This window comes from Euprymna scolopes, chromosome 9, assembly GCF_053919585.1.
Source record: "Euprymna scolopes isolate OS-2025 chromosome 9, ASM5391958v1, whole genome shotgun sequence".
Classification (NCBI taxonomy): Eukaryota; Metazoa; Mollusca; class Cephalopoda; order Sepiida; family Sepiolidae; genus Euprymna; species Euprymna scolopes.
This window is the reverse complement of record NC_136490.1, coordinates 140917658-140940002: the sequence shown is the minus strand read 5'-3', so window position 1 is coordinate 140940002 and position 22345 is coordinate 140917658. Positions and strand designations below refer to the sequence as shown.

Here is a 22345-nt window from a genome sequence, read left to right as displayed (position 1 = left end):
ATTAAAAAAAGGTGACTAAGAAGAAATAAACGGAGGGACGACTACTACATGTCCAAATGAGCGTACACTCTTAGCCAAGAATCCATTGAATAATAAAGCATAGCCTAGACATGATCTCATTCTACAATGAGGTTTAATTGGCAGAGAAGTGGGCTAGTATGACTAATTAGGCAGAAAACTAACCACAAAGATTAACTATCCGAATGTTTTACAAGTCCTTTCCATCCCCCCAAAATAGTCACAAGTCATCGAGTAAGAACCTATGAGTTAAATTATAATTACTAGCTGGACCTGTGCAAATTACAGGGTATCAATTCTATATTAATAAATTTATAAGAACTACAAGTGATTTTTTTTTTTTTTTTATTTGTGTGTGTGTGTGTGTGTGATTCTTTCGATTATGTAACTTACATATTTTATTTAGATAGGATTTTCAAGTTGAATTCAAAGTTTACAGCATCTTTTGTTTATTAAATTGTTAGGTGAAAGTACAGAATATTGATAAAACGTCCTCTCCTCCCCATATTAAGAATAGATTTCTAAATAAGTGTTATTTCAGCACAAACAGTATTCAGCATGAATACTTTTAATTATTAATCTATTTACTCAAATTGAAAATACCATAAAACAAAAAAGTTTAAAGATGATTTATAAATAAATAAATAAATAATAATAATTATAAAATTAAATCCACCAAAATGCATTTTGGTTTATTCACAAACAAGTCAAACATTTTCATCTTTTGTTACTAATAAATAGGGTTGGGACACTTAATCGAAATCAGGAATCAGAAAAATCGGAACTTTTAGAGGTATTGGAATCAGTATTGGAAAAAATTGTGTCTATTTTCCGATGCCAAAAACGATTCTTTTGTCTTTCTTTACTTGATTTTGTTTAAAACAAAATCTTTCATTGCTGGTTAGTAATGATAAAATAATAAATATTTATTGATTTTAAACTCCCAGTAAAACTATAATCTTTAGATCATCCCCAACAAATGTGTTTTTACATTTAAAAAAATATATGCACATTTAACGTATGTTTTTAAGGTAATCAGGGAAAATAACTCTATAGTTAAATACTTAAGAGATTTATAAAGAATCGGCATCGGAATTGAGAAAAATAGTGGAATCAGCCATCACTACTAATAAACACAATTTCTTTTTGCATGTTTCAGAATTTTAAAACATTCAAACTGTCAAATAAGATGTTACTTCTAGAGTTAAAATACTTATACTCATGTATTAATTGAAAGTATTTATATCTACTATTTTTTTTTTAAACAGAGATTAAAACATTACTGTAACAGTTATAGATTAAGTAATTTTTTTTTTTTTAAATGATTCAATAAATAGTTTAACTACCAATACCTGTGGAAATTCCACAGAGGACTTATTCATATGTAATATATTGATGTTGGCATTCTGTAAATGTTCAGTGTAAATGGAGACGCTCTGACAGTATTGTAGCTCTTTTGTTAAAACTGCAAAAGTATTTATATAAGCTAGCAGGGACGCCTGGCATAGCCCAGTCACAAAATATATTGTTAATTCTTGCATATTTTGTATATATTATTATAGAATTAATGTTCTATCCATTTTTATATATCATGAAGTTGCGATTTCAAAAATAAAAAAATATATCCATATGACTTGGGTGCATTAGCTTGAATCGAAACCAAAACTTGTGAAAAAAAATATATGTATACATATAACTTGAGTTCCTTCAGCTATAATCGAAACCAAAACTTGTAAAGAATTCTTGATAAGATTATTTATAAAAAAATAAATAACTGGAGTGCCAAAACTCATGAAGAATTCTTGGTAAAATTATTTATTACAAGAATTGGAAGTCCATAACAATTAAAACAACAGTCACTCGGATGTAAGCGTGACACCCAAAATAAATGTTACACATGCTATCCTATTAATATATAGATGATTAAATGTTACAATAATTAAAATTATATTGAAAAAAAATTTGTAAAAATATTTTTCTGCTTGTGCAGTTTATGGACTGTCTTATTTTCGAGAGAAAATGTTATTTTATTCACGTTGAAATGAAACGATTAAAGAAACATCTTAAAAACAAATATGAATTCCCTGAAATATTGGGACCTATTTATCATTTGATTATTTACGATAGTAATTCATGACAAGTATTTGTATGCATTGGAGTTGAAGATAACCATGTTGTAATATGCAAAGAAACAGTCCTGTAGTTATGTGTTGCACAAATTAGAAATTCTTGAAAAGAAAATTTAGTAATGAAAATTCTGTTTGATGTTAAGTACACAAAAGAAAAAAAAGGTTCTTTGCACAAAGAAGACGAGTACTTCTTATGACGCTTTAACAAGAAGCATGTACCTTCCACATAAATAAGATTTTTGTTTTTGTTTTTTTTTTCTCAGACTTATTGTTAAGTCAATTTTTACCAAGATTTTTTCTCATTTTGCTGGTGAGATTAACCCTAAAAGGTCACCAGCTCAGGAAAAAAAATTATTATAATCATTTAATAAAAAAATTATGCAATATTATTTAGATTTCTAATTTTCAAATTAAACTTATGAAATAATGTTTTCAAAGATGTGACCAAATTTCTTCTATTCAAAATCCGTGCCAACCATGCAACACATTGATTTCAGACTTTATAAATATCATCAACAATATTGAACATATAACTTTCTTCTCTCTGTGTGGTTGACCCCTTAAGGTTAATACCACCAGCAAAATAAAGAGAACAAAAACTAAAAGTCTTCTTTAAAAAAGTTGTCTCCACAAAAGTCTCAGAAAAAAAAATGACTTTAATCATTTAACAAGAAATTATATAGCATTCGGTTTTCTAATTTTTCAAATTAAATTTTAAGTTGTTTTGTATTTTCTAATCGAAAAAATATTATTCTGAAACCAAGTTAATTTAAAAATACAGGCTTTTCAATGTTTTGAAAAGTATGGTCTTGAAAAGAAGAACAAAGCATAAAACTGACTTTAAAATTTCACCAAATTCCCACCAAAGAGAAAAATAAAAACAAAGGGAGACAACCAGAGCAAACTTTTAAAATATCTTTAAATCAGCATTTTTAACAGAGCATATTTATTTATTTTTTATTATTAATCATAATTGTAATCGAGTAATATTAAAAATTACATTACATTGGAATTAAGCCTGAATATATTTCATTTCAAAGAAATTACGAATACTAAAGGCCTTTCTTGATTTCTGAAATAAGTTGAAATATTTAAAAGGATTGTAAATGAAGATTTAATATTTGATATCTGTAATTTTGTTTTTATATATGCAAGTAAAGAAAATAAATACATTTTTTATTCCTTCGTTTCAATTACTTATCTGTTGTGAAGGAACATAACTGGCTATACACCGGTTACAAACTGTATATATATATTGGACTGTTTGGCAGACAGCGGCAGACAAGCAGTCGCAGTAAGACGGATAGTCTTACGTGTTGATTATCAGACTTTCTTCCCCATACTTGTTACTATGTACTTCTATTTACCTTAGGCGAGCAGCCTTACGTTTCTGTATTATAAATAAACCCCATTACACATACCACTCGGTGTAACTCACGTTTGTCTTTATTTCCTAAGTATTTAGGAATATAACAATGGCGACGAAAGGATGTTCTTTCTCTTAACAGAGATAAATTACCGTACCAAGGACTGTGTACAATGCAAGGATTTTTTGTTTTACGAAAAAAACAAACTACACAAGGATTTTTGACCACGTGCGTCAATGAATTTAAAAATTTTTCCTACCTAAAGTAGCGAAAAGTACGGATTTTTCTTCGTAAAGAACTCACAAGAAATTATAGAAACATGTTCAAGGTAAAGTGGAATTTATATTTATTTTGACAAGTAAAAAAAAAAAAAAAAAAAAAATGGTCACAAGTTGAATTCGAAACTACACTAAAGGATTACGAGTTTCGAAAGAAAAAATATAAATACAACGACTATTGTACCATTTTATGCCACGTGGGAACGGCAGCCATATATTTTTTTTTTTTTGGAAAATTAATTGTTTGTTATTGCCTTTATATAAATAATTGGAACTATTTGTCGTGGGAAGTAAGAAATATTTTGTGTATGAACTTACGTTGTTGAAAAAAAAAAAAAAAAAAAAAAAAAAAAAAAAAAGAATTATTTTACAAAGCCTGTTGAATTACTATGGATGAACTTTGTTGAAACGTGTTGTGTCTGCATATTGCTACTAATTTACGATATACGTAAATTTACGATTTTTCTTTGGAATTATTGTGTAGAATTCGAAAAGACATTTTTGTACTAGAAGCTAACATGGAACAATTAGCAGAGTTAACTAAGGCTCTAGCCCTTAGCATCCAGGAACAGACAAAAATGACTCAACAATTTTTAGCGCAACAACAACAACAACAACAAATTCAACAACAACAGCTACAGCAACGGCTGCAACAACAACAAGAAAGAACACAAAAAACTTTAGAGGCACAACAAGACCAAACAAACATACTACAACGACAAATGTCGACACAGCAAAAGAATTTAGAAAAGCTAATTCTAACGTCGACCGGGAAGAAGACTAATTTTTCTGCCGAGGGTATTTCAAATTCACTAACGGAATTTCGTTACTCCCCGGATACTGGTGTTACTTTCCCTGCATACTACAGAAGATACGAAACAATTTTTACGAAAAGATGTTTAGACTGGACCGATGAGGAAAAAGTTACCCTGCTACTACAAAAACTGGGTACTGATGAAAACACCAAGTATGCAAATCTAATTCTACCAAAAAAACCGGAGGAGGTTTCGTTCGAGGAAACAATTAGTACCTTGTCGAAAATATTTGATAAAAGGGATAGCCTATTTCACTCTAGATACAAATGTTTGAACATTCAGAAGGCAGAAGCTGAAGACTATCTAGAATATGCTTACACTGTGAACTGTTTATGCGAATCATTTAAATTGAATGAAATTTCCGCAGACCAATTTAAATGTTTAATCTTTGTACAAGGTCTCACAGCACCAAGGGACAAAGATATACGTTCACGGATCCTAACAATTATGGAGGCGGATCCTAACATAACATTGCAAAAAGTCACTGAAGAGTGTCAACGTCTGATTAACATAAAGAAAGACAACACTCGCATTGAAGAGAAAAATATTTTTAAGGTGCAGCAAGTAAAAAGGCAAGGGACCACAAGAAAGTCCAGGTTCCAAGAACACAGGATCCTTAAAGGATACAAAGACCCAAAGCTAAAGTGTAAATGTTGTGGTAGTTTAAGACACAACAATAAGACCTGCTGGTTTAGGAACAAAATATGTTATGAATGTGGTCTCAGAGGTCACAAGGGAACATACTGTGCCCAGAAGAAAAGACAAGGGACCGATAATGTAAATACGCTTCGCATGAATAAAGAAAAAAGCTGCGAAAGACGGAAATATGTTGATGTTCGGATAAATGGACATCTGGTTACATTGCTTCTGGATAGCGGTGCAGATATTAGTATTATAAATGAAGATATATGGAAAAGGATAGGTCGACCTGAATTAACGAAAACCAGAAAGACGGCGAGAAGTGTGTGCGGCAAAAGATTAGAGTTCAAGGGAGAATTAAAATGCAAAGTGACATTCGCTAACCAGACTCATAAATCCAAAGTGTACGTCGTACCAGGAAAGAATACATGCCTGTTTGGGGTAGATTGGATTGTCCTGTTTAATTTATGGGAGAAACCCATAAATTCGTTTTGTAACGTTTTAACTGCAGAAAAAGCAAACCAAAGGGAAGACTTCCTGAAGGATTTGAAAACTGAATTTCCCAATGTTTTTGCCGAAGGACTAGGACTCTGTATTAAGACAGAGGCAAAATTTGAATTAAAGAAAAATGCCACTCCAGTATTCAAACCTAAAAGGAATGTGCCTTTTTCAGCGATGGACGCAATCGAAAAAGAGTTGGATAGACTTCAACAACTGGAAGTCATTGAAAAAGTTAACCACACAGATTGGGCAAGTCCAACCGTGTATGTAAAGAAAAAAAATAACAGAATAAGGGTCTGTGGAGATTTTTCAACGGGTTTAAATGACTGTCTATTGGACCATAATTATCCCCTTCCGTCCGCAGAAGATCTGTTCTCTAAGCTTAACGGAGGAAAAATTTTTTCTAAGATAGACCTCTCAGATGCTTACTTGCAAATTAAGATCAGCGATGAATGCTCCAAATACTTAGGCATAAATACTCATAAGGGCATTTTTAAGCTAAAGAGGCTTCCTTTTGGATTAAAGGTTGCTCCTGCTATTTTCCAGCAAATTATGGACACGATGCTGGCAGGGTTGGAATTTTCAATGGCCTACCTTGACGATATCCTAATTAAAAGTGAAAATTTGCAAGATCATAAGAAGCATGTAAAAGAAGTATTCAAAAGAATACAGGAATTTGGTTTTAAATTGAGCCCAGAAAAATGCGATTTTTTTATGAAAAAAATTAAATATCTAGGTCAAATAATCGACAAAGAGGGTCGAAGACCGGATCCACAAAGGACTGAAGCAATTGAAAAGATGCCTGCTCCAGATTCAGTGACAAAATTAAAATCGTTTTTGGGATTAGTTCAATACTATGCAATTTACATCCCTAACATACATAATTTAAGAGCTCCTCTTAACGAGTTACTGAAAAAGGGTGTTAAATGGAACTGGAATAAGGAATGTGAATCTGCTTTCCAAAATATCAAAAGATGTCTACTGTCAGACTTAGCATTGGCACATTTCAATCCAGAAAAGGAACTAATACTAGCAACGGACGCCAGTGATTACGGTGTTGGCGCTGTATTACTTCACAAGTATGAGGATGGTAGGACAAAAGCTATCGCCCATGCTTCAAGAACGTTGGTTGCAGCGGAGAAAAATTACAGCCAAATTGAAAAAGAGGCGCTGTCGATAATATTTGGAATTACAAAGTACAATCGATTTCTCCATGGACGATCTTTTATTTTGCAAACCGACCATAAACCCCTACTTACCATATTTGGATCAAAGAAAGGCATTCCCACACATACTGCGAATCGATTACAGCGATGGGCTGTAACCCTCTTAAACTATCAGTTTAAGATGGAACATGTATCCTCAAAAAAGTTAGGACACGCAGATGCATTATCACGGTTGATCCCTAAAAGAAGCGAAAGTTTCGAAGAAACGGTAATTGCTGCGCTTAAAGACGAAAGTGAATGTACAAGTTCAATGTGTAATATGATACGTGAACTTCCAGTAACTTTCGAAAAAATAAAAAAAGAGGCAGTAAATGACATTTTCATTAAGAAAATGAAAAATCAATTGGGATGGATAAAAAAAAATAAAAAGGTAGATCAAACAACGCCTTTTTCCATCTGTGAAGATGTGCTCATGTATGGTGAGAGGATCGTAATTCCACTAACGTTACAGAGGAAAATTCTGAAGGAATTTCATACAGGTCATCCGGGCATTTCGAGAATGAAATCCCTTATGAGAGGATATGTGTACTGGCCTGGTATGGACAAGGAAGTTGAAAAATGTGTCAAGACATGCAGAGGATGTCAATTAGCAGCTCGAGATCCTCCAGTAAAAACGACGCCATGGCCAAAGACGGACCTACCCTGGTCACGTCTGCATATTGATTATGCGGGACCTATAAATGGTTATTTTTACTTGATTATTGTAGATTCTTTTTCAAAATGGCCAGAAATATTTAAGTTTAGACATCCAACAGCAAAAAACACTGTGAGTGCGCTTAATGAAATTTTTAGCCGTTTTGGAGTGCCAAAAACCTTAGTGAGCGATAATGGAACAGCATTTACTGCTCATGAATTCAAAGAATTCTGTGACTCACTAAATATTCTACATATGACAACACCTGTGTACCATCCACGATCGAATGGGTTGGCCGAAAAATTTGTAGATACGTTTAAAAGGGCACTTAAGAAAAATCTTACTACGGACACAGACGAACAATGTATTCAAACATTTTTAGCAATTTACAGGGTGACACCAAATCCTAATAATAATGTCAATTCTTCCCCGGCTGAGCTAATGTTTGCAAGAAAGATAAGATCTGTCTTCGATAGGCTGCTACCAGAGAAAAAGAAAGTTTTAAAAAAAGAAAACCTTAATACCAAGTGCTTCTCCCCAGGTGAAAATGTATATTTCAAAAATTTTCAAAATGGACGAAATCAGTGGGTTGAAGGTATTATCAAAAAAAGGATTGGGAGCATGGTCTATACCATCCAAGGATTAAGTTTTGTCTGCAAAAGACACAGAAATCAAATACGTCCCAGACTGTCTCCAAATGTGGAAGAGACACCAATGGAAACATTGTGCGATATTTTTGATATACCAAAACCAGCGTGTGTACCGCAAACAATGAATATTTCGCCTGAACCGACCATACGGGCTGGACAGAAACCTTTACCCCGGGTAACGCTGACCAGAAGGAAAAGCGCAAGAAAGAGAAAAGTTACCAGGAGATTAAGCCCTGACCCTAAAAGGAAGAGGTATTTAAGCTAAAATCAGGAAGATTTCAGCTTCAGGGGGAGGTGTTGTGAAGGAACATAACTGGCTATACACCGGTTACAAACTGTATATATATATTGGACTGTTTGGCAGACAGCGGCAGACAGCGGCAGACAAGCAGTCGCAGTAAGACGGATAGTCTTACGTGTTGATTATCAGACTTTCTTCCCCATACTTGTTACTATGTACTTCTATTTACCTTAGGCGAGCAGCCTTACGTTTCTGTATTATAAATAAACCCCATTACACATACCACTCGGTGTAACTCACGTTTGTCTTTATTTCCTAAGTATTTAGGAATATAACATTATCATAGATAATCAAATGAATCTTAATTCTGTTTTTCTTCTGACCAATAACATAAACAAGCAGTTTTAATCATAATAGTAATAATGAACTTCAGTATTAACAAATTTAAATAACCCTCACTCTAAGTTCCTAGCTGTTCTAACGCTGAAGCAACTTTAAAATCTGTCATAACCTAAGGGAGATAACTCCATGATCAATTATAGTGTTTAGAGTATTACAACTAATATTTTGTTAGCATTTGTCTATTCAAACATATTCCATTTTTTGTCTAATTTGATCTGTTAACCCTTCCAAAATTATAAACTTATCCAGGTCAAAGTATAAGGTAAATAAACATTTGCCATGATGTAACAATTGCTTTTACATAAACCACAATAGACACATGAATTAAGTTGCTAACATTTCATCTAAAATTTAATTTTTGCTTTATTTCAAGCTTTTGATTAACTTCAGTCATTTTCCATAAAGTTCAAACAAGCGTGCTAAACACAAAGTTTACCATTCAAAAATTACATTTTTAGCTTTCACAGTGCAAATTAAAATAAATTTCAGTAAGTCATTAAATATGTTAATTTAAATATGATTATTATCTCGCGTAAAGATAATTGGTTTTAACATTAGAGGGTGCTACTATCACCTGATTTAATATTCTTGTATCCCTAAAATGGTCGTAAATTAAAAGATGAGCATTTCATTGAGGTGAAGTTCACTTGGTTAGATATGATTTAAACTACTTTGCTATTTACTGTATATTTTAAATCCTGTGAGGGTTTTTCTATTTTGGTTGGTCAAGCAACAAAACGGCTGTTTATATTTTTCCCTGAATGATGTCACTGTTGAGATGATGTAACTTCACATTGCTATCATCATTAAATTTCATTTCAGCTCTCTAACAGCTCATACATTGTTGTATTGTTATAGAACATAGTATTTCTTCATATTGTTTTGGATTATTCAGACTACAGTTCTCATCTGGAGTGCAATTTTCACAACAATTCAGTTGATCTAACATTAGATCTGTTTCAAGTGTATCTTATTAAACTTGGAAATCTGCACGGAATTTCGAACAAAACCCTCTATGTAATCCATGGAGCTAGCATGCTCTCATTCTGTCAATCATGACTGCGTTGATTGGTTGGTTGGTTGTTTTTGTTTTACGGCATATCAACCTTTTTCAGGTTATTTAATGCCGAATCTAGTGATTTTGAGGAACGATTTTTAATGGAGTATATTTGTTTTTTTTAAGTCGGATTCTATTTAACCCATAGTTGGGACCCTAACAGGTACTACCACTCCGGGTCAGAGTGGACCTGGGAGCAATGGCAATTAAAGGGTGGCTCCACACTCCCCAAGGCCCGCAAGGTGGGGCCTCACCATCGGATATAGTTTTAGGTCAGATCCAGGACCGACTGCGTTGAAGTCCTAAGTAATCTGCAATTGTATTTTGAGTGTCACCCACACTGAGGATTGGACCATTCAATCTCCAGAATAATTTAACTTAAAATTGAATTTTACCAAGTACTTTATTCACTACACCATAGGTCCTTGTGAAACGTGAAAATAACACTCAAGATGAGAACAGTAGTCCAAATAATACAAATACAAGTTATCAATCTAAGTCAATTGCTTGTTTTTAATGAGCAAAAAGTCTAGTATGTTTATAATGCTCAATAAGCCACTTCAATTCAATACTAAATCTTGACATTTTTAAATGCAAAATTTATTTAGATAATTTTGATTTATATAATACCAATTTCATTTCAACTAATTTCCTTTAATACATATTTTTTTAATTTATAGAAGGTAATACAATGCAGATGTATAATGGGAACCGCAAACTGAAACAAATTAAGACATCAGGGTGAAATGAATTTTGAAGTTTCATCTTTTATTAATATAATATTGTTTTCATACTAAAATCTTTAAAAAAATTATATTAAAGTGGTGCAAAATCTCAAAACTCATTCAGCCATCATGACTTACATTACCTGTTACATATCTACATACATTGTATTGCCTTCTATAAATTAACTTTATATACACACTAACCAATGCTTTAAGCAAACTAGCTTAACTTATTTTTTTTTAAGGTAAAACAGGATTCATTCCCCTTGAACAGAATGATCTACCCTTGAAATTTTAAGCTATCTTCAAAGATTTTAGCTGTTATATTTCCAGAGTACAGCACTCCTCTATTTACTGATTCCTGTAATTTATCTCTTCATCACCTCTGCCAAGGCACAAGTACTGTTTTCAATAGAATTTATACAGCCCAGTGTCCATATCACCTGACTAATTGTCACTAAAGTTGGTTACAATATCAGTCATGAACTGATTTTATTTTAGGATATACAGGGTATCTAAAAAATGTACTCACCCTTTAACTTAACATTATTTGAACAATAATGGTCATCACTTTGAACTATTGGGAACATGATTCTTCAATTACATTTATCTTCTGTATTCAAGGCTATTCTATTTCACTTTGTTCATAAAAAGGCTTTATCGTCATTCTAAATCTGAATACACTTCTACATTTTTGCAACACCATGTATAAGTCAAAGGTCAAAATAAAAGATGCAAATCACTTGGTGATAAGTTTGTTTCTGTTCATCATTACACGAACCATATTGAAAGTTTTTTTGTTTTTTTTTTACATGGAGGTCACCACTTATCAAGGCCCGAAGGCCACTCAGGGATAAGGGTTATTGCGTGTACAGTAATCAATGAGATAGTATTGTAGTAATCATTAGTATTGGGGGTTTTGATAGAGTGTCTTACTTAAGGGGGCGGTTTGTCAGGAGTTTGTTTATGTTGAACTTGAAGACGTCCAAGTTGTAGTCAGGTGGGAAACAGGCAAGTTTGGTCAGAATCAAAATTTCAACTACAGATTTTCCAGGTTTGATGTATGGGTCTAATGTTCTTTGATAACTAATCACCATGCAAAATTTCAGCTTGGTCAGATAAATAGATTTTGACTTATCAAAATTTCCACAATATAACTTTTTGAACTTTTTTTCTCAATTCTGTAAAGATTACGGTTATATCAAATTGTTCACCATTAGATAATAGACTGGCAAATGTGGTTCATGTGGCATTCCAAAATCAACATGCCAGATTTCACATCTATAATATAAAATCACCATTGGTATCAATGTCTAATTCAAATTTCACTGTATAGTAATCTCTATTCTATTTATCTTAGTTTGTTTGTTCATTCAACTTTTTTTTGGAAACTATTGAGCTAATCTGGCTGAAATTTTGTACTTTTGTTATGATAAGGTGGAGTGAACTAAGTATTATGGTATTCGTCTGATGCACAGATATAGATTAATTGTGATTAGTATTTATTGCAAAATAGGAACACAAATTTAACCTTATTCAACCATCAATTTGGCTAAAAGCACTCTAAGTAAACAGGCTGCAACTTTTGCCTGTTTTTAACAGGCTAAAAAATCCAGTATACATATATTACATACACTTTATTAAAAATGATGGACATGACATGGTCAACCTATAGTCCCTATTTACTATTCTTCCACAAAGACAATTTGATACAAAGTAGGTTTGTAATGTGAAGGAAAATTCATCTTCCTTGAAAAAAGCAAACTGGATTGGGAGGGAAGTAAAAATTATCTCAGTTTAAAAGGATTTCTCCATTAACATAAGAAAGGACAGATACTAAACTGACTCCAGTCCGAAGGTCAAAAAGACTTTTTTAGTCTTGTAAGTGAAACTTTTGAACAACTGGTTAATGGTCGTCTCTCTTGGTCCGAGTATGTTTGACTACAAATTTAACATTCTAGCATTACCATTGATTTATTAATTTTTCTCAACAATAAAGAATGTTAACTATATTTACATACTTGCATGTTTGACTACCAAAAACAGTTAGGCTGGTGTGACTTTACTGAAAGGAAAAACTGTGATAGCTAATATTTTTAGCCTTATTTATGGAGACTTCATAAATTGACAACCATTTCCATGTAAGCATATTTATTTATGAATGAATGATGGTAGTGTTAAATGGTTAGTAAGATAGTAGTCTATGGTAGTTGTAGTGCAACCAATATAGTTATTAACAGATTTAGAGTTTGGAGGAGCACAATAATTGAAATCCTACTTTATTGTGGCTTATTTTGGATTTATCTTATATTATGTGTTGTTTTTATCTTGTGATATTGTTTGTAAATAAAATCTCTATGTTACAGCAATTACTGATTGACACTAAATCTAAATGCCAGTAAATCTTGAGTAAGCTTGAATTGTCGTCCAAGTGATATATATATATATCATATATATATATATATATATTTTGCACCAAACAAATATATAAGACAAGCAGGGGAGTTGGTTATGTTTCTCTAGTCTCAGAGACAGATGAGACCTTAGAGTTGATGAAATTTGTATTAAGTTGGAAGATAGGTTTTTTCTGATTTGCAAGTGTGTCATATGATGTAGCAGCCAGGGGTCAATAAAACCTCAAAGTAAAGCATTGTTGCTTGTTTTAACCTTGAATTGTGATCTTGTTTTCTATCATCTAAACTCTTCGACTAATCTTTGTAACAAACTTATAAAGAATTGTAAACGGATATAAAGCAACAATGAAGTCAATAAGTAAGAATCTTTACTTACTTTCCAGCAGGCAAATCCTTCTTAGCCAAGTCACTACGAACTCGCTCGCCAACATGACGGTAAATCTCCACCAGAGTATTCATGGAAGCATCGCGTACCTTAAAAGTTAAAAAAAAAATGTTAAGATGTGCAAACAAATTATTTTTGAAATCTTACATAAAAATTTCACAAAAGGATAAATATACAGCGATTTATCAAACACAGTTTTTAGTTAAAATCGAAAACAAAGACTTCTTATTTTTAATAAATTGATTTTACAAAAATGAGAAAATGGGACGGAATATTTAATACAAGAACATCATAATTATCTTTAAAAAAATTCTGATTTGGGGGTGAAACAAACATAAATGAAAAGCTTTGTCAAGTGGTCTTGCTTAATTCCAAAATAGCATTTCCCACGGTCCAGCAAGCTTAATTCTGAAATAGTGTTTTTCAAAATCTGTTGGGTTGAATTCTGAGACAGCGTTTCCCAAAGTCTGTCAAACTTAATTCTGAAATAGCGTTTGCCAGTCTGTTAGGCTTAGTTTAAAAATAGAGTTTTAATTCAATTGTCACACTTAAGCTTTGAATAACATTTTTTATGTCTACACATTATAAGTAGAAGCTCAGTCCATCTGTCAGATTTCATTTTGTAATAAAATTTTGTTTGTCATAATTAAGTTTGAAATAGCTTTTTTATTTCAAAACAGGACTGACACATCAGAATATCTACTTTTAATAGATGATAAATTACCCATGAAATTCAAAGGCAATTTGTTGAGATTGAAAACAAAAAAAACAAAGAAATTCTCTTTAACTGGCTTTACATTGTGAGTGAAAGTCACTTTTGCGAGTGATTTTTGCAAGTGGCAACTAGAAATAATAAAACTTATCTATTGGCGATTGTGTTTTTTTAATTTTCACCAACAATCTTCCAAGTGAGTGAAAAATGTCTTTTCAACCTTTACTTATTTTTTTATTTTAAATTAAAAAAAATCAAATTATTTAAACAATAAAAGGTTTACCAGAACAATATGCTTTTTTTTTCTTTTTTTTTTTTTTAAAGAAAAGCTGGTTAAAAAATCTCTAGAGAAATTTGAATGTTTATACCTTCAAGTCTTAACATAAAATTTGAATGTTTATATCTTCAAGTCGCAACATAAAATTCAGTGCCTATTTTGAATTACATTTATTTAGACAATAAAAAACAATACAGAAAAATCTTTATGCTGTATGTACTCGTCACGGAACGAAGATGTCATATTCGAAAAATCATGTGGGTTTGCCTAGTAACTTTTCTATTTGGCTAGTAAACCAAAGTATTTAGTTGTCAAAGGTTAATTGAAAGTAAATTTGTCCATAGAGCCCTAGTAGGTTTCCAATTAAGGAAAAATCCAGTTCACCAAAGGAGCACTCTGGAGAGGGGCAAAAACAGAAATGGACTTTCTAAAAATGGCTTCTCCTACACCGACCACAAATGGAGCAGAGAGAAACATAGTATCAAAGATACTTTGATCATAGCTGAAAGGCTAAGGGTCAAGTTTTGCTCGGGTTGCCTTTTCCTCAATTACCCTCAATTGAAATGTATGTGTTAAGATAATAGGAGTAACTATCAAATTCCTTTTGTTCCGTGCAGAGTTGCCTCCCCTCTTAACTTATATGTACTAGAGATGCTGGCAGTTGTCATTAAAGGACTTACCTTGAATCCGGGTTACTTCTGTCCATGATAATTGTGACACACAAATTCTAAATAATATCTGACTAAAACTGTTAAATGTAATTTGCGTCATTCCATGTATTGCTCCTTTGTAAATAAAATGTTTATGTCAAGTCGATAGTGAATATTTCCATTTCTTCCACTACTCTGTCATCCATGTGCTACACACATATGCACATGTACTGTCTTCAGGGATAAATTTTCTGTAAGGCATTAATAGCTATATGCCGACATCCTCTTCATAAGTGTGTATATCTGTTTATCAAACCAGAGCTTCATTTAACATGTCCATATTAATTTAAGCAGTTGCAATGAAGAGACGACTACAGTATGAGTATCTTCAGTCTCAAAAGTAAGGAGTCAGAACGATTTTAAAGACACACCCAACACATTCACTGAATCATAGCCGTGAAATTTCCCTCCATTCTCAGAAGGGACAAATCCGTGGAAATCCAGCATTCACTCGCAAGTAACATGACATTATGGTTGTGAACTTAACCCTGATTAAGGTTGTATCAAATAATATTTCTGAGACTTCATGTTATTTATACATTTCTATGACGATAATAGTTTGTCAATAAATGAATCCTAAAATATCTTTAAACCGTGTAAAAGGATTTGACCTAAGTAAAAGCAAATGAATAAAAATTAAAATATCCCATTTGTAATATTATCATCAAAACATTAATAATTCAAACAGCCAACACACAATACAAATCATTACTATAAGTGAACAATGCAATAGATAATTACGAGTTGGATAACTAGTTTGTATACGGAAAATGGTCATCTGTATTCATACTATCACCATACTCTTCAAGTCTTGCATTGTAGTTGTTGATATGGCAGTTGGGAGAGATCATCATATAAGGGGAGGAAAGTCGGTATTTTCTTCATAATTCCTTAAAATAAATACTTACTTGGGCATTTTGATCCTCCAATAATTTAATAATAGAGGGGACAGCTTTGTTAAGTTGAAGACTACGGGCACCATATCTACAAAAAAAAAATATATATATATATTAGGATATATAAAAGGAAACCTCTTAAAAATCATTCAAAAGTGAAAATAACTTTTATGCAAATAAAAAATAAAAATAAATAAGAAATCAATAATTATTGAATATTTATGAGAAAATAAGATGTTTAAAAAAAAAAAGGGGGGGGGTGATCTCGATCTCGATCTCTCTCTTTATAACTATATATATATATATAGACACACATACATACAGTGGTACCTCGGTACTCAACCATAATTCGTTCCAGATGTTTGTTCGAACACCAAAATGTTAGACAACCAAAATGATATTTCCCCTTTAAATTAACTGAAACATAATTTGACACCTCAAGGTCCTTTGTCATCCCAAACAAAAAAGGGGGCAACCAATCGAATTGTGTGGTTCTGGTGCCACGCTAATGTGCTAAAAAGAATTCAGACATCATCTAGACAGTCAAAGAGGTTGCGATGACACTGTTCTAAATATAACTCTTGTTGCAAAGTTCAGGCTCACGTGGCAACGTTGGCGGAGTAGGGTTGGGTCGTCACACTACACTTCAAAAGTATATAGAGGAACATTGCTGCTTGTTTACATTCAAAATGAAGCCAGCGGTTTGAAGTCCAAAATTTTGTTCGACTACCGAGACAAGAAAATCTCCAACTTTTGGTTCGAACACAGAGTTGTTCGACCACCGAAACGTTTGACAACCAAGGTATCACTGTATATATATGAAATACTGATGTTAGCAATTTGGCATACTTTCCCTGTATGCAGATACATATGGTGGTGGTGGTGGGGGGGGGTATACTCATGTTCCATCAAATGAATGCCTTGCATGAACAAAACAAACTTAACAGCTGAACTTAATTACAGTGAACCATGAATTGTGGAAAACAAGACACGTTCTCTCCACTAGGTAAGCACAGGGCCACATGTCAAGTGGAAGGTGTTATTTCAGAATCCTTCCTCCTCTAAGATTAATTACCCTACAAAGAGTTTTCGAAGGTCATTAGTAAAAGTGACTTTTATGATTCTAATTGCATAGCATGTCAACAGATGCCACATCATTATTTTCAACTTTATTTTTTTTATATTTTTACAATATTTAATTTTTGGGATGGGATCGAAGGATGTCCTTAACATTGATTATGTGGGATCAAGTGTAAATATGTGACATTTATTTGAATATATTTATGTAAATCATTATCTTTAATTTCAGAGGTACACCCACTGTTTGTTATCGTGAACAAATACAGAGACAGGAACTTTAACTAATATAAAAATAAATATTTAAAAGATTTATTTTAACACTTTACTGCAATTTCACAGTAAATTCTATCATTGGACATGCATTTCTATCCTACAGGTGAGTTTAATATTCCCTTAAAAACTTTCTCCTTCAAAGGAAGCCAGTTCAACCTGCCTAGGTTGAATGCTGGACAACAGCAAAACAAAAATATTTCTATCCTATACATCTTAGTACATATAAATATGAGCCCAAACTAGTCAGAATCGCATTTCAATGTTAAATTTTCACTGTTTTCTTTTTTGTTTTTTGTTTTTTTATTATTTGACAATGTAACCTCACAAAATTAACTTCACTTACAACTTAAAATTTGTGATTTAAAATTTTTTTAATTAAAGACTTTTTTGTTCAAAATTATATTGTAATAAATCCTAGGGTGTTTTGTTTCATCTAAAGTATCATTATTATTGTTTGTTCCCATTTCAAAATTGAAACTCCACAAATAAAGAACTCAATTTGTTTTTATTGTATTATTTTTAAGTAAATTATTTAGAATGTTATTGTAAATTAAATTATTTAGAATTTTATTGTATTATTTTATTGTATTATTTTTAAGTAAATTATTTAGAATTTTAAATCTTAGACAAAGGCTATACTTGCTGATGTTGAAAATTACATAGCACTTTGGAGTTCTGTGAATATATGTGTATGTGTGATGCTTGTGTGTTTCTGATAGAAAGGTTAGAGAATGTACATAAAATGTAAAAGTGTTTCTAAATATCTAAGTGCACTCTTAAGGAGGCTATAAGGGAATTAATTCATTTATTCATGTAGTCCTGCCTGATACAAGCATCGACGGTTACGGCTCTCCATCTATCTCTCTCCCTTGAGGCATTCACAAATTCATTGTTGTTCATTTTTGATGTTGCCTAGGTGTTCGGACTGTCAACATACGTTTCTCACTGTCATTCTCTGCTCCTTCTACCGACAATCTTCCCTGTCAAACTAATCTGCTCTATTCCGCTTTTTCTGTAGATATGGCATATGAACTTTATCTTTCTTTTTTGAACTTTTATTCTTATTAGATACCATTCTGTGTTTGCCATTTCTAATACCCTTTGATTTGTTTTCTTTCCTGTCCAGGATATCTTCAAAATTCTCCTCAGGAACAAAGTTTCAGTCACTTCTTCGTGCTGTTGGTGATTGTCCACCACTCACAACCGTATAAAAGAACAGACCATATATATGTTCAGAGTATTCTGAATTTAGTGTCTATTTTAATGTTTCTGTTAGTAATGATTGATGACAGTCTCTTGAAGGCGACTTTAGCTACGGCTATAAGGTTATAACTCTTAAAACCTCTAATTTTTTTAGGAAAGACAATGTAAGTGGTTTTGAATCTCCAAGTGTCTTCCTAACTTTAAAAAAAATAAAAAATAAAAAAAAAAAATTGGTGTGGGGGTCTTCTTTAAAACTTCAAATTTTACTGACATTTTATATCATATGTATAAAATTCTAAAGGGAAGACAATGGAAGTGGTATCCAAATGTCTACATTACCTTCTATGTGCCGAATATCTACATTCCTCCCCTCATACCTTAGAGTAACCTATGGGAGGACAGAACTTCCAGAAAACTTACAACTATGTATATCTGATTTTAACGAAATTTAAATCATATATATATAAGACATTAATTCAGATTCCTATGAATATAGGTAGTAGCAAAATGGGAGAAGACAGTTAAAACAAAGTAATATGGTGTTATGAAAATAGTTAAAAGTACATAGTTGCAATCCTGCGCAATGCCGAGTCTTCCTGCTGGTTTATATATATATATATGCGTGTGTGTGCGTGTGTGAGAGAGAGATATAGGAGAGTTGGTTTTTGTTTTGTGTGTGAGGTACAAAAATAGTTTTTTTTTTTTTTTGCTTTTTTAAATTTAGCCTTTGTCAATTATTGCTCTTGCTATAAGTGTTTAACTACAACCATACATGTATTACACTACAGTGATTAAATTATACTATTTTTATTATCCTTTTAACTAGCAACAATCTATATCCTCAGCAATTTAATGATGTGTAGATATATATTATAGAAAATGATATTAATCTATGTAGATATTTATACAATTAAATATTAACAGAAATCTTTTTCTTGTTTTAATATTAACCTTGAACTAAGTATCTTAGGATTCAACAGAAAAGTAATATCATGTAAAAAATAATTTACAGAAAATGGATACAAATACAATCAACCAACTACCTTAGTTTCATTATTAAATATAGTTTATTTATTCACTGAGTTTTACCATTCATAGCTTATAAAAATTTTGGGAACTGCATATAACAAACTATTTTTCATGACAATCTCAAAAAAAAAAAAAAAAAAAAAATGAATTGTCTCCCTTTAAATAAAATTCTTTTTTTATTTTAATCCTTTTTGGAGAACTAGATTTTCCTTGCATTATAATCTGTGTGTAACTGTCCCCATGACGAGGCAAAAAAATAGAGAAATCGAGTTACAAGTTTATGTGAAGCCCATGTGTATGTGTCAGGGGAAGTTGGAAAAGATTTAATGTTATTAAATGAAAAGAAAATCCAGTTCTCAAGAGGAGATTGCTGGATTGGACAAATATAAAAATTGCTTAAGTTAAAGAGGATTTAGCCTTCTCCAATCAAAAACAGAACAGATACATTTTGATCTTTGAAATATTTATTTTTTTAAATTTAATGGTTTTCATTTCACAAATTAATCAATTGAATAAAAGTATTCTGTGATAAAATAAAAATTTGCATGCTTTATAATATATGCAGTTTTTATGTTGCAGAAATATAAACAAAATGTTGCATATTTTGCAAATGTCTTGGTTTTTATAAATTTTTGTTTACATATTAAAATATATATATATATATATATATATATACATATATTATTTATTCAAGGGTAAACAGTTACATTTTACATTTTTTTTTCTATGGCGTCGAATGGTTCAGGGTTGCCTGACGAAGTCTCATTGACTGAAACAGACGGCTGTTTGTAGTGACCAAATGTAACTGTTTACCCTCAAATAAATAATAAATATTTTGCTCTTGTTATCAAGCACTATCTAACAACCTTGTTGTATTCGTTAGTCCCTACTTTTGAACATCTGAAACCTGAATATATATATATATATATATATATATATTACTCTCCTAGTAGAAAAAAAAATTATGTAAGAAAGGCATTTATTTTAGTTTATATGCAAGATTTTTCCCGCAGAAAGAACTGAATTTTCTAAAGAAACAAATTATCATTAATAATTGTGGTATATTTCTTATGTATTCTAACCGCTAACAATAACAAGCTGGCCAGAACAGATAGGATGCGGATTTTGATAGTATTCCAATATTTTTCTTCCAATTCCAAAACAATTACTGAATCTAGTCTAAATTACCAATTTCAATTGCTTTAAGATTTTTCAATGTTTAGCTAGTAATCCCCCCCCCCTCCAGATTACCTTAAAACCCATATATGTATATATTTTTTGTAAATGTAAAAATTACTCGGGGTGAGGGAGCTTATCTATAGATTTTAGTTTTACTGTTAAAAATAAAAATAATCTTTATCAGGAGTATCAGCAATAGGAAATAAAGTTTTAAAAAAAAGAGAGAGAGAATATCATTTTTAGCATTGGAAAATAGGCACAAATTTTCCCAGATTAAGATATCCCCAAAAAGTTGCAACTTTTTTAAATTCAGATTCTACTCCCTAAAATATTAATAACCAAAACAAAAACTGTCCAACAGAGGATTAAATATGAAAATTGATGAAAGCAATTGAAAATGAACAAATATTTGTCTTATTTCATCAACAAAAAAAAAAAAATTTTTATCTACATTTTTTTACATATAGTTATTGATCAAATATGAGGAGGGAGAGAGAAGGGAGGAGGAGGAGGTCATTTTTTTTTTTGTAAGAATAATAAGGGAAGGTTGCCAGATAAAAAAATTAATTAAAGTAGTAACTCGGAACAATATTTATGCTGATCTGTTATCAATACATTATTCTGATTAAAACGTGATTTGTCTAGTTTGCTAAGCATGATGCAATCGTAATACTCAAATAATTTTTCTGCATCATACTTCCAATTGATTGAGGTATAATTAAATTTTAAGAAACTCTTCATACAATGCAGGTAAATTTGTGGTGCATAAAAAAAAAAAAATCAATACCATTTCAATGGTGTTTTAATATATCAAAAGTATTGATTATTGCTAATGGTATTTAAAGAGTACAAAAAAAATCGGACTGTCCAAAATTAATGAACAATTTATAAATATGAAAGAAAACAAGTACAATTTTTTTAAAGAGGAATAAATAAATTATTCTTTCATAATGTAGCACAATTTTCAAAATGTTTATCTAGCATAAAAAGCTAGTGTTACCAAAAAGCAATTTCTTATCACTCATTTCTTAATAATTTTTAGCCTTTTTTTTTTTTTTAAGTTATCTTAGAATATCCAACAAGTGTTTACTTAATTTTACGATCTCGTCCAGAATTCCACCTATATTAAAAAATAAAAATTTTTTTAAATATCTGTATAATGTACATACCTGTGTCAGAATGAAAAGATCATATTCCAAAAATCATGTAAGTAATCAAGGAGTTTATTTTTATTTAGTTTTATTTTTAAATAAGAAAATTAAATTTTATGAGTATCTGGGGAGTGACTGCCTCACCCAGCATTTTGAAAAAAATATCCAGAAACATTGCAAGATAATTCATACTTACTAAAATTATGTTGTAATGCCTATGAATTCCCATTAGTCACTTCAAAAAGGTTTTCTTTATAAAAATAAAGCTATTTGATCAATAGGTACCTCCAAAATGTTGTGTACAACATCATCAAACTAAACAAAAAAACATGACGTCATCACTTTGTGTTTATT

At 31.4% G+C, this 22345-nt stretch overlaps 1 protein-coding gene across 46 annotated transcripts in view; it reads right to left on the bottom strand.

Annotated features, from left to right (window-relative positions):
• The window catches only part of LOC145284881 (CLIP-associating protein 1-B-like), a 450911-nt gene that overhangs the window by 281581 nt on the left and 146985 nt on the right, over positions 1–22345 (bottom strand). For all 46 annotated transcript variants that reach the window (XM_080133909.1, XM_080133914.1, XM_080133920.1 and 43 more), the window contains exons 7-8: positions 16089–16164; positions 13473–13570 (exon numbers count right to left, since the gene is read on the bottom strand). In XM_080133909.1, the coding sequence (XP_079990035.1) occupies positions 13473–13570; positions 16089–16164 (174 nt within the window). The remainder of the gene's footprint in view (positions 1–13472; positions 13571–16088; positions 16165–22345) is intronic.